Source organism: Rhea pennata, chromosome 25 (genome assembly GCF_028389875.1).
Source record: "Rhea pennata isolate bPtePen1 chromosome 25, bPtePen1.pri, whole genome shotgun sequence".
Lineage (NCBI taxonomy): Eukaryota > Metazoa > Chordata > Aves > Rheiformes > Rheidae > Rhea > Rhea pennata.
In genome coordinates, this window is record NC_084687.1 from 6,141,462 (window position 1) to 6,152,768 (window position 11,307).

The following is an 11,307-nucleotide window of genomic DNA, read 5'->3' on the forward strand; positions in this document are numbered from 1 at the left end:
ATGAAGGAAACAAAATCGGAGAGGAGCGACAAGCCCGGAGACGGAGCGTGCTCGGGTCTGCTGCGTGTGTGCATGCGTGCATGCACCCGTGCGTGCGCCGTGCGTGCACACGTGCGTGCACGCTCCGGCCTCTCCGCGCCGCGCTGCTCTGCCAGCACCACGGGCCCCGCGAGGGCAGGGCGCACTCGTCCTTGCTCTCCGTGCAACGTCCCGCCGTGGTGCCCAGGCCAAAGCTGGCTCCCGGAGCGGGGATGTGGGTGTTCCTCCACCCCCCCTTAAATAAAAAAATGGTCAAATAGGGCCGGAGCCGCAGCACGCGCAAGCGACGGGCCGGGGTGCAGCACTCGCTGCTCGCCGCTCGCTGCGGCCTCGCAGCTTCTCCTCTCGCCGAGGAGGAATAAACTTTCAGGCAAGAAGCAGAACTTGTTCTCCCGAGCTATGCTCGTTAAGGAAACCGCCGTCCTTCCTGTAACGAGCATGTGCTGACAAGGGAGTTTTCCCCGCGATGAGCACAAAATAACCAGCGCAGCAGTGCCGGCCGTTGCACCGGGTCTCCAACCCGCTGCGCTGTTGGGTGCATCTCGACACATCTCTCCGGTCCGAGCTGCTAGTAATCAGTCGTAACAACCTGCACCGGCTCTGCAACGCCCACAGGAGTTAATCACTGAGTTGCAGCGTTCTTGGGAAACAAGGCAGATATGTTATCGCTTCGCATAAAACTCCTATGCAGAGAACGACGATGACCCGTTCTGCCTCTCACCGAACTTGGAAGTTAAGGGGTGTTTGAAAGCACCGTGCAGGTGCAACGCCGCCGAGCGCAAAGCCTGTTCCCGCGCTTTGCCCCGCCGCGGGAGGCTCGGCCGGCTCGCGGGTCCCCGCAGGGTTCCTGGGGCAGGAGCGAGCGAGCGGCGCGGGGCCACGCGGCTTTGGGCAGATTTGCATCGTCAGCTAGTAACGAAGCAAGCCAAAACCGGAGAAATAAATGGACTTTTGAATGCAGCAGGAGTTTGCAGTAAAACTCTGACCGCGCCTAGTGGAGCTTCTCTTTGCTGCCTGCCTGCAGGTTGCTAGTTCTGTACTGACTCTCGAGCACAAGAGAAATCCAATTTTCCTCTGATCTCAGGCCACCGAGCAGCTCTTGGCTGCCTCTCGCTAATGGGCACGTTTGCATTAACGCCGGCCAGCCCCAAACTAATAAATTGCTGAACTAAAAACAAAGGCTTCCCCGCTCTCCTAAACTGCAGTGAATCGGACATGTTTTTTTTTTTTTTTTTTTTTTTTTTTTTTTCCCCACGTTCCTGAGATTCTTCTGTGGGTCCATACTGTTATACTACACACGTTTTCACACCTTTATTTTGTGGTGGTTTCAAAAAAGGCAACTTTTGGAGGAAGATGCCCTTTGCAAGGCAAACCCCAGCTCCACTCGAGCCTCGCCGGGGATGGATGAGCCCTGGGTTTTGTGAGCGTGGGCCTGTCCAGCGTTCACAGCGCTGCCTTTAAAAACCCATTCTCCTGCGTGGTCAACTGCAAATACGATTGCATGCGACTTAATGCAGCGAGCAGCTAGTTAACATTAGCAAATTGTTCGGTGCCGTTCCCTGCACGCTGAATTGCCTGCTAGGACCGGAGGCGCTGGCTCTATCCGCCAGAGGCTCTTTCCAAGCATCCAGCACGGGAAGGCAGGATTGCGGGAAGGGTTTCAGGGTGAGCGCAACAGCTTGCAGCTGCTTCGCTTAAGCTCGCCAGACCTTTGGCCGCGCTGCAAGGGTGGGTCTGCACTGGATGATCGTTTTCCGGTCGTATACGAGTTTATTACAGAAGCGGGCCGCACCTTTCTTGCAAAAGGTGCACGGCAGAAACTGACAGCTTCAGCTGGGCGTTAAACGGGTACGAGGAGAGTTCCCAAGGGAGCAGAACGGCGGCGCCCCAGATTTTCCTCTCTGCCCCCGTTCGGGGCAGCAGTTCGGATGTGGCCGCGTGACGCGATCCGCCGCTTCCCGGCTGTCGTGTCGCGGCAAGCACCAAAGTCCGCGCGTCCTCCTGATCTTTAAGTAGGAGCCGGGGGGCTGCGGGGCGGCGGGGGGCCGGCGCGCGGCGGAGCCCCGGACCCCGCCGGACGCTGCGGGAGAGCACGCGTCCCCCCGCCGCGGGGGGCCTGCCGCTTCCGAGAAATAACCGGGGCGCGCCGCGCTCCGGCGGGCCCGGGGCGGCTAGTCCCGCAGGAGGCCGAGCTTCCGGAGAGCCTCCCGGCGGTGCTGCTGGGGGGCGGCCGCGGGGGGCACGGGCCCGCTGCCCCGCTCCGGCTCTGCCCCGCGGGGCTGCGGGAAGCCGGCCGAGTCCTGGCCCGCGCCCAGGGACGCGGGGCGGGGGCGGCCGCCCCGGAGGAAGCTCGGCGCCATCCTCTCCATGAAGGACATCTTGCCGAGCGAGCCGCTGCTCTTGGCGCCCCGGTCCTTGCCGGCGACGCCGCTGCCGAGCCCCACGCCGGAGCGCTCCAGCGTGTTGGACTTGAAGCCCGGGTGCCGGGCGCCCGGAGCGACCCTCCGCTCGCCGGGGCTCCCGGCGGCCCCGAGAGCGCCCGCGGCCCCCGGCACCGCTTGCGCTCGGGGCGGCGCGGCGGCTCGCGGCGCGGCGCGGGGCGCATCCCGCGGGAGTCCCAGCTTCTCCAGCGCCTCCCGCCGGGCTTTCTCCCTCTCCCAGGCATCCGGGCGCCCGGCACTGGCCCTGTCCGCCGCGGCGCAGCCGGCGCCCGCTGCCGGCGGCGATATCGCCGGGTTTCTGCTGCTTTTCAGGACGATGTTGGGCGGCAGCTTCCGCGGCTTGGGGGCGGTGGGCGGCCCGCGCCTGCCGGCCGGGGGCTCTCCGCACGCCGGGGGCTCCGGCCGGCCTCGAGCCGCGGCCGCGCTCTCCCTCTCCGGGCTCTCGGGCTCTGCCCGCTGCCCACCGGCCCCCGCGGCCCCGCTCGGCGCCAGCCCCCCGCGCGCCCCCGCGCCGTCCCGCAAAGCTTCCAGCGGCCGCAGGACCGCGGAGCCCGGCGGCTCGGCCACGGCCGCCGCGCCGGCCCCGTCCAGCCTCTGCTCCTCGGCCGTCCCCCGCGAAGGTCCGTGTGCCGGCGCTGGGGCCCCCGCGGCGCGGGCGGTCGCTTTGCCGTCGGAAGCGCCGTGCGCTCCCGGCCGGCTCGCTGCAGCCGCGGTCCGTGGAAGGCTGCAGTAGCCGGGGCCGGGAACCGCTGCGGGAGCGGGGCTGGAGCGGGCGCTCGCCTTCCGGTCGCTTTTCTGCTCGGCTGCACGCTGCTGGGCCGGGCTCGGCGCGGGAGCCCCGTTTTCCAAATCTAGGCAGAGAGAAACGCGCTAAGTCGCGCAGCCTGAAACAGCGCCCAGCGCGCGGCAGGAACGGGGACGAGGGTCCTTCCCTGCCTGCCCTGGGGGGGACCCCGGCGGGAAGGGCCCTGGGCAGCCAAGGGCTGGAGCACCAGGGTCCGGCTTACCCCGGGGAGCAGAGCCCCTCCCGGGCCGCGTCCCCGGCGCCGGGGCGGACTCCACGCCGTCGGTCTCATCCGTGGAGACCCCGCTGTCCGCTTCTGCGTCCAGGGAGCCAATAGTTTCTTCTAAGAACATCAGACACTCTTTTTCTTCCACGGATAAGTAGTCATAACTGTTATCACTCTGCAAAAGAGGAAAAAACCAGCGGTGCAGGCAGGAGACCCGCCGGCGTCTTGTTATTCACAGCCCCGGCAGTTCAGGGAGACCCGTGACAGCTCCTCACCCCAGGACACAGCCACTGCCTATTCCAAACCCGGTACGTTTAGCTGCAGCTATAGACAACTTCCTCCAACAAAACGATCCTTAGGGTCGTTTTTATGTTACCCTGCAATGAGTGTCGGAGAATAGGTTATTCTTAACTGGAAAGCTTGCCTTTCACATGTTAGTTCTTTACTCGGAAATATGAGCAGACTAATAACGTTGGTGGTCTATGGGTGTAGTCATCCCTAGGGAGTGCTGAGTTACAGAAGCTTGTCTAAACATCCCAAATGCTGAAGCTTTCTCTGTGGGTGGTGGTCCCTCTCCTTGCTCTTTGTGATACCCCAGGTCTTAAGGGGGTACAGCAAGACTCTGGTTTATTTTAGTGGTATTTCAAGTATGATGAGATGCAACTGGTGTGGAAGGGCCATGTCACAGGGCAATACATACAATATAGCATGGAAAAACCAAAGTCCTGGGAGGGATGGAGTGTGCATCAGATCAACAAGCATGGGGGAGAAATTGTTGCAGGCGGAGTTGTTTTGCAGAGAGACATCTAGCTAGGGCTTGTACAGTGCAACATTGCAACCAGTTTGTCCATCCCTACTAATTTCCATAGGGGGTTGTTTCTGGTTTGCAATACATCAAATAGTAGAAAACCTGTTCAGGACTGACAATCGCACTAGCAGATACCAATTATGCTCCAAGTCAGACAGGATATAATTAGACCATCAATCTTGGAATCGGTGTTTGGAGACAAACAAGTTTTAATGGACAGACAGTGAAAAATTATGCACCTACACCCATGGCCCAGATTCATCCCTGCGTTAGCAACTGAATTAATCTCTTGTTAGCTGGGGAGGAGTACGGCTCCAGGTGAAGTCACCCTTGCTGGAGCCAGCCCTACCCAGTGATCCAGCAAGCCCGAGCCCTTGCAGGGGCCTGCAGCTCCTCCTGCCCCGTGCCTGGACCATCTGCTTCTGCATCTTTAGACAACTCGGGGGCAGCTGGGCTCTTGCAGGGCAGAAGTATCTCCCCAAGGAGACCGTGTAGCAGACATGGGGCAGAACTGCAAGGCTGTCCGCGCTTCGGGGCAGGGACTGCGCGGCGTTTAGCACGGGGCAGTCCACGCGGGGTCTCCAGGGAGCTGCCCCAGCGCCTGCGGGGAGCGTTTTTTTGGTGGACCCGCCGGGGCCAGGCGCAGGCGAGGGTTACTTACGCGCTCAGAGCGGTTCGAGGTGGTGCTGGCCATGCTGTCACAGCTGCCAGAATTGCACCTGGCCATGCCTAGCCACGGCCCCTTCTTAGGCATGTCACCAGCAGCTGTGGCCATCGCTTCCAGCGCCCAGCGCGGGAGGTCCCAGCTGAAGCAGAAGAAAGGAGAGGCGTTAAGCTGCGAGCCGCCCCGGAGGCCAGGCCGGCGGCAGGGCAGCAGGGCTGCAAAGCGACGAGGTTCAAACGTGCTCGGTCCTTGGCTGCTCTTTTGGAGGAGAAGGGGTCAGTTGGGTTTTTTTTTTAAGCATCCTTTGGAAGGAAGTTTTCCCCCAAAGATTTAGAAATGGAGTACGCTCTAGCCTGTCTATCTGCAGACACCTCCTTGGGGTGGTTTTCTAGTCGCCTCCGAGGTGTGGACAAGGTGGTTACTGAGTTAAGGAAGAAGGTCTAAGCCCCCCGGAGATGTGCACACCATCATGACGCAGTTTGCAGCCTTGGACCGGACCAGCTCAGGGAGGTCCCACGAGCTCGGTCCCGGCGTCAGCTTACGGGGCATCTTGACTGCAGCCACCACTGCCGACTACAGGGCTGAAGCGCGCTAAAGCTTCTGAACACGAGCTGGTCATTAGCTTTAATGAACCTGACATCAGCATTTCCAATGGTGGGAATTTCCTAAAGACAGATCTGTGGAAACTTTGGAGCATGCGAGCATCGGGACAACGCTGGCAAGCCGGCTCTCGCGGCGGCAGCAGAGAGGCGCCCAGCGGGCAGCGGGACGGGGAAAGCGCGGCCGCCTCGGGGTGAAGCTCTAGCAGCCCACAAAAGGCGTAACTACCTATGGATGTAAACCATTAACCTCCCCAAATTTACCAGTGCCGCCTGGCATGTGTGCTCTCCGTGCACACCGCTCATCCTTCAGGAGAGACGGACCGGGCTGTGGAGACCAAAGAGAACGGGAAAGCGGGGAGCGGAGCGGCCGCAGGGAAGCCGAAGTTCCCGCGGGGACTCTGGGGCCGTTTGCCGAGCCGGGACTCCGGGTCTCCGGGACCGAGCTGGGACTCGGCTGTTTGCCGAGGTGCAACGCGGCCGCCGGGGCTCTGCAGCGACACGCCGCCGCCGCGCCGCGCCGCGCCGGAGGAGCCGGAGGGCAGAGCAGATCCGGCAGGCGCGCGCTCGCCCCAGAGGCAGAGCTCGTTACGAAACGAGTCCGAAGAAAGGAAAGGAGCTACGCAGAAACGAAAACCCTGCAGCGTTTCCTATTCCTCGACCAGACCGTGCCTCCAGCACGCTCGTCCCCCTCCAGAAGGGGAAAGGGGGAATCAGTGCTGAAAACTCCTGGGTTGGAGGGTTCAGAAGGGTTTTGCAATTCCTTCCTCTCGATTGCAAAATAGCACAACAAGCTAAAAACATGGCTGAGCGTTTTAATCGAAAGGCGTACTACTTGAAAAGCCGTGCTCCAGAGGTACAGACTTCACCCCCACTTAATTAATTGCTCTGTATCGAGAGGATACTCTTTTTAAGCCTTGTATTAATACAAATATTTTGCCAGAGCTGTTTTAGCAATGTTAAAGAAATGGAGCTTTTTTTTTTTTCTGTCCCGGGCGGCGCAGCTACAAGCCCCCGCTGCCTTGCAGGTGCGTGCGAGGGGCTCCGTCCCGCCGGCTCCGCGGAGCAAAGGGCCCAGCAGGACAGCCCGGATCGCCAGCAGGCAAAGGCACGGCGCTGCGGCTCGGCAGCCGCCGGCCCGGCCGGTCCCGCCGCCGGGGCGGAGGAGCCCGTCACAGCAGACACGTAGTTCCTGCTATTGCAACACACGCGCCGGCTCCGCGGGTGAGCTCCCCGCGCTAGGTCTGCTGCAGGAATCCGCGTCTCCGTCCAAGCCCCATTCCTCCCTCCACCGGTCGCCTCCACCGCCCGGGAGCAGCGCTTCCACGGCACCGTCTCGTCCCGGGGCAAAACCCCTCCGGAGAGTCTCCGCAGGGACGGGGATGGGGAGAAAAGGACAAGGGAGAATATAAAGAGAGAGACGCATGTTTTTACCGAGCTGCCCGTCGTCTCGCGCTGGCCGAGTCCCCGCGCGGGCCGTGCCTCCGGCAGCGCCTCCCGCTCTCCCGCGCTGCCCGAGCCGCTCCCGGTTACTCATTAACTCCGCGCCGGGCGGTCGGCGCCGCGTCCCTCGCCGTGCCCCCGGGGCCGCCGCGTGCTCCCAGCCGCCGGGCTCGGCTCTCGGGCCGGAGCGGGGCCACCGCGCCGGCACCCCGGGTTCGGCCCGCGGACGGGCCAAGGCCGCGGGCAGAGCTCCCGGCCGGCACCACCCATCGCGCTCACTTCCTGGCTCCGGTTGGGTACGCTCCACCCGTTTCGCCGGAGACTCCCGCGCCCGGCACGCTGCTCTTCTGCATAGCTGGGCGCTGACGCCCGGGGCGGCCGGGCTCGCCGCCGCGGCCCGAACGCCCCGCATCGCTCAGCCCTTCGCTGGCCGAACACGTTGCTCCCGACGGGTCCGTGCTCCCGTGCGGTTTTGCGCGTTGGGCCCTGCAGCCCCGCGGGCGCCCGGCAGACGCGTGCCCGGAGCTCTCCCCGGGCCGGAGCGCGCGCGCCGGCTCGCTGCAGCCAGGCTCGGCGAAAACGCCCGTTCTCCCCCAAAACGGGCACGTCCGACGCCGACGCCCGGCTCGGGCGGCCGGGCTCTGAGAGCGTTCGCCGTTTAAAAATACACGTTTCTCACCGAGAAAAAGCGAGAATGCACCGTAGCATCCCACGCGCTGGTCTGGTGGATCACAGAGCCAGCAGTCGCTGCTGGCAGGGGCGGCCGAGGCCCTGGCTGTACGTTTCGACCGCCGTGAGATGACCTCCCGAAGTACAAAAGCGGGGCTTTGGGCTTCTGAAGCGCTTTGCGCGGCCCTTTTCCCCTCCTCGCTCCCGGCGCGGTGCGCCCGGCTCGGGACGGCTCCGTCGAGCCGCACTTGACCCTGAGCCTGCTTCAAAGAGGGAGGGAGCCAACGCGCAGATGTATTTACTTACGGGGAACGCAAACACGGCGCGAGCGCGCGGCCGCCCGGTGCCAGGCGTCCTGCACGAGTCAAAGGCGCCGGTAGCACAAGGGCTTTAAACTGCGCGATAAAATGCCTCGAGTGTGGCCTGAAAGTGTCTGAATCCAGAAATGTGATCAAGAAAGTGTCGTAGTCTGTTGAGATAAGCCTTGAGCTGCTGAGAAAACCAGTTTGGGGGAATTAGATGCCCTGAAAGAACCTGTTCTGGTGGTTTTCTTCCAGCTGTGGTTGCTTTCCTCCAACTAATAAAAACGGTTGCAGCCCAGAACAACGTGTGATTTCACGGCTACGGCACGAAGCACACGCAGGCAGCCCTCCGCGGTACCCGGGCGGCCGCCCCCGAGCCGCTGGGCTCCTCTCTTGCTGTTTGCCTGCGTAGCACCGCTGGACGCTTTCCTACAGAAAACAGGAGAGCGCTATTAACTTCGGCAAATCTGAAGTAATTTTATTCTACCCGGTCCAGAGCAGAGGGAAAGCTAATGACGGTTTTAAGACTGGAGGCACAGCTTCATTTAAAATGCAGGCAGGCATTTAATTTGTGCAATAAAGAGTTGTGATTTTCCAAGAAGCGAGCTGGGCTCTTTTCAGGTCAGCACAGCTATTTCACGTTTTTTTTAAAAAAAAAAAAAAAAAAAAAAAAAAAAAAGATCTGCCTTCATTTTCGTTAGGTTGATAGTACAGGTTACAGAAAAATCACTCTCCTCTTTCCACCAACGAAGACCCCGTCAAAGAGAAGTCCATCAGTATGAAACTCAGGAAGATAAAGCATGTCTTGATCTACAACTAAAATAATAATCCAACTTTTCTTCTTTCTTTAATGCAAAACTGTCAGGCTAGAAATGGGCAGCTGTTTTCCTGTCCTGATAATCCAGGGGTCAAAGGCAGGAGCCTTTTGCTCCCCTGACGAGAGAGTTGCCCAGTGCGGGGGTTTCGCCCGAGGCCCCCGCGGGACCCAGAGCCGCCCTCTGGCATCGAAAAAATAGGTGTTTCCCTGCCGCCAGCAAGAGGGATTTGCCAAACCCGGACGCTTTCGTGAAAGGTGTGGGGAAGCCTGATTTCATAAAAACTCATTTTTTCCATGGATTTCTGTATATGAGGCTGTTAGTGGGAAATTCTGCGAGCACTGAGACGTTGTCTTCCTTCGTGCCTGCTCCCCGGCTCCCGCGTCCTCGCTCCGGAAGGGGGGTGCAGTAGATGCCCTTGGTCTGTGCGTCTGTGAAAGTTAACGCTGGATCCCTGCGTTGCAAATGCCGTTTCGCAACGACTGCGTTGGCTTATGTCAGAGCACGGTTGTAGCACTGTTCCACCCTCTGGAAAAGCTGGGATCGGTAAATTGGACAAACTGTGTTCCTAAAGCCTCTAACCATCTGGGACCCTTTTTAGGGTACCAGGCTGTGCTAATAGCTTTCTGTCTCCTGATGGTTATGCTGTTAGGTCCCGTATCCCTTGAAGTCCATAATAAAAAACTACTTCCAAGTCCATTTTCCAAGGGGCTCTTTTCTGCTTTATTAAACATTTTTTTTTTCTTTTCCTAAAAGCAACATGAAAAATTAAACAACTATTACAGGTGTGATTAAAGGTGTGGAAAAGTTACTGCTTTTAGACTTAAAGTGGCGAAGGAGCCCGAGCAAGCTGCGCTCTGTAGCTGGGGAAGGGCCTGGGATTTCCTCCAGCTCCCAGAGTGCAGCCAGCAGTGGCACCGGATGGATGCAGCAGTTTGTTCTGGGCTCTGCTTTGATCTTCTGGGGACCTTGTTGGAGCTTGTGAGGGATTTCTGGGGACTCTCTGAGAGACTAGACACGTAAGGAGTGGTAGGTCAGGAGCCTCCACTGCTCCTGGGAAGCTCTGACCAAGTCCTGCTGCTGCTGCTGAGCGCTGCAGCTTGCTCCAGCTGAGCCCCATTAGGGAGGGTCAAGCCTTCCTTTAGCAAGTGCTAGGAGACACCAATATAAGCACCAGGCCCAGAGCACACCTCCTAGAGGCACTCAACAGATGCAGTAGTTTTTGCTGAAGAGGCCTTTGACCCAGGCAGAGCTTCTCATGAAGCATGCAGCTTGTGCTGGGGCTGGTAGCTTTGCTGCAGAGGATGTGCTGCCTTGCAGGACAGTGAGTTGTAATTGTGAGCAAGGTGAAGGCTGGAAGCTGGAGACCTCTTGCACCAAGAGGAAGGCTCCTGCTCCTCCTGAAGGCTTGCAGCTACTGAGCAGGCTCCCTGCTCTCCTAGCTGAGGAGGAGCTGGGTGCACTTTTGAGGGAAGCAGCTGATGGATGCTGAGCCATGCTGGAGCACCTGGAGAAAGCGGTGAGTGATTGTAGTGGGTGACTAACTCCCTGCTGCTCTGCCTTGCTGCCTGGAGAGGTGCTTGGGTGGTGGTGGGGGGAGTCAGATATGGGGTGTTGTAGAGAGACTGCTAAGGCACAATCAACAAGCAGTGAGTGTATCTCAAGCCTTGTCACATAGGTAAGGAAGTACCTACAAGACCATGGGGAACCTGTTGTATCCCTTCTGGAGAAACTGGCATGCTCGGATGCCTCTCTGAAGTGCCTGTACACAAAGGGATGCAGCATGGGGAATAAACAGGAGGAGTTAGAGACCTGCTTGCAGGTACAGGGCTGTGAGCTCATTGTGATTAGAGAGCTGTGGTGGGATAGCTTGCACACCTGGAATGCTGGATACGGGCCCCTCAGGAAGGTGAGGAGAAAGCCATGCTTTAGGTGGAAATGTGTGGAGTTCTGCCAAAGGGTGAATGATGGGCTGACTGAGCCCTTATGGGCAAGGATTAAGGTGCAGACTAACAGGCAAGATGGTGAAGTAAAAGCTAGATAAGCAGACAGTGAGGTGGACTGAAAACTGGCTGAATTACAGAGCTCAGAGGGTTGTGTCCAGTGGTGCAAAGTCTAGTTGGAGGCCAGCAACTAGTGATGCACCCCAGGGGTCAATTCTAGGTCCAGTCTATTCAATTTAGTCATCAATGACCTGGATGAAGGGACAGAGTGCATCCTCAGCAAGTTTGCTGATGATATGAACTGGGAGGAGTGCCTGATATCCCAGAGGGCTGTGCTGTCATTCAAAAGGACCTCAACAGGTTGGAGAGAGAGGCAGAGAGGAACCTCATGAAGTTCAACAAAGGCAGGTGCAGAGCCCTGCACCCAAAAGGGATAATGCCATGCATCAGTATGGGCTGACCTGCTGGGAAGCAGCTCTGTGGAGACAGACCGGGGAGTCCTGGTGGACAAGCTGGCTGTGAGCCAGCAATGAGTCCTTGTGGCTTAGAAGGCCAGTGGTATTTGGTGCTCCAT

General features: G+C 59.5%; 1 protein-coding gene across 1 annotated transcript; it reads right to left on the bottom strand.

The window, feature by feature from the left end:
• Nucleotides 1-607: 607 nt before the first annotated feature.
• On the bottom strand, nt 608-7,219 carry C25H1orf116 (chromosome 25 C1orf116 homolog). Its single transcript, XM_062594817.1, has 5 exons — nt 6,996-7,219; nt 4,960-5,104; nt 3,488-3,665; nt 2,315-3,331; nt 608-639 (listed from the first exon to the last, which is right to left on the bottom strand). The coding sequence occupies exons 2-5, from the start codon at nt 5,071-5,073 to the stop codon at nt 608-610; spliced, it is 1,341 nt and encodes a 446-aa protein (XP_062450801.1). The 5' UTR covers nt 5,074-5,104; nt 6,996-7,219.
• Between the last annotated feature and the right edge of the window lie 4,088 nt (nt 7,220-11,307).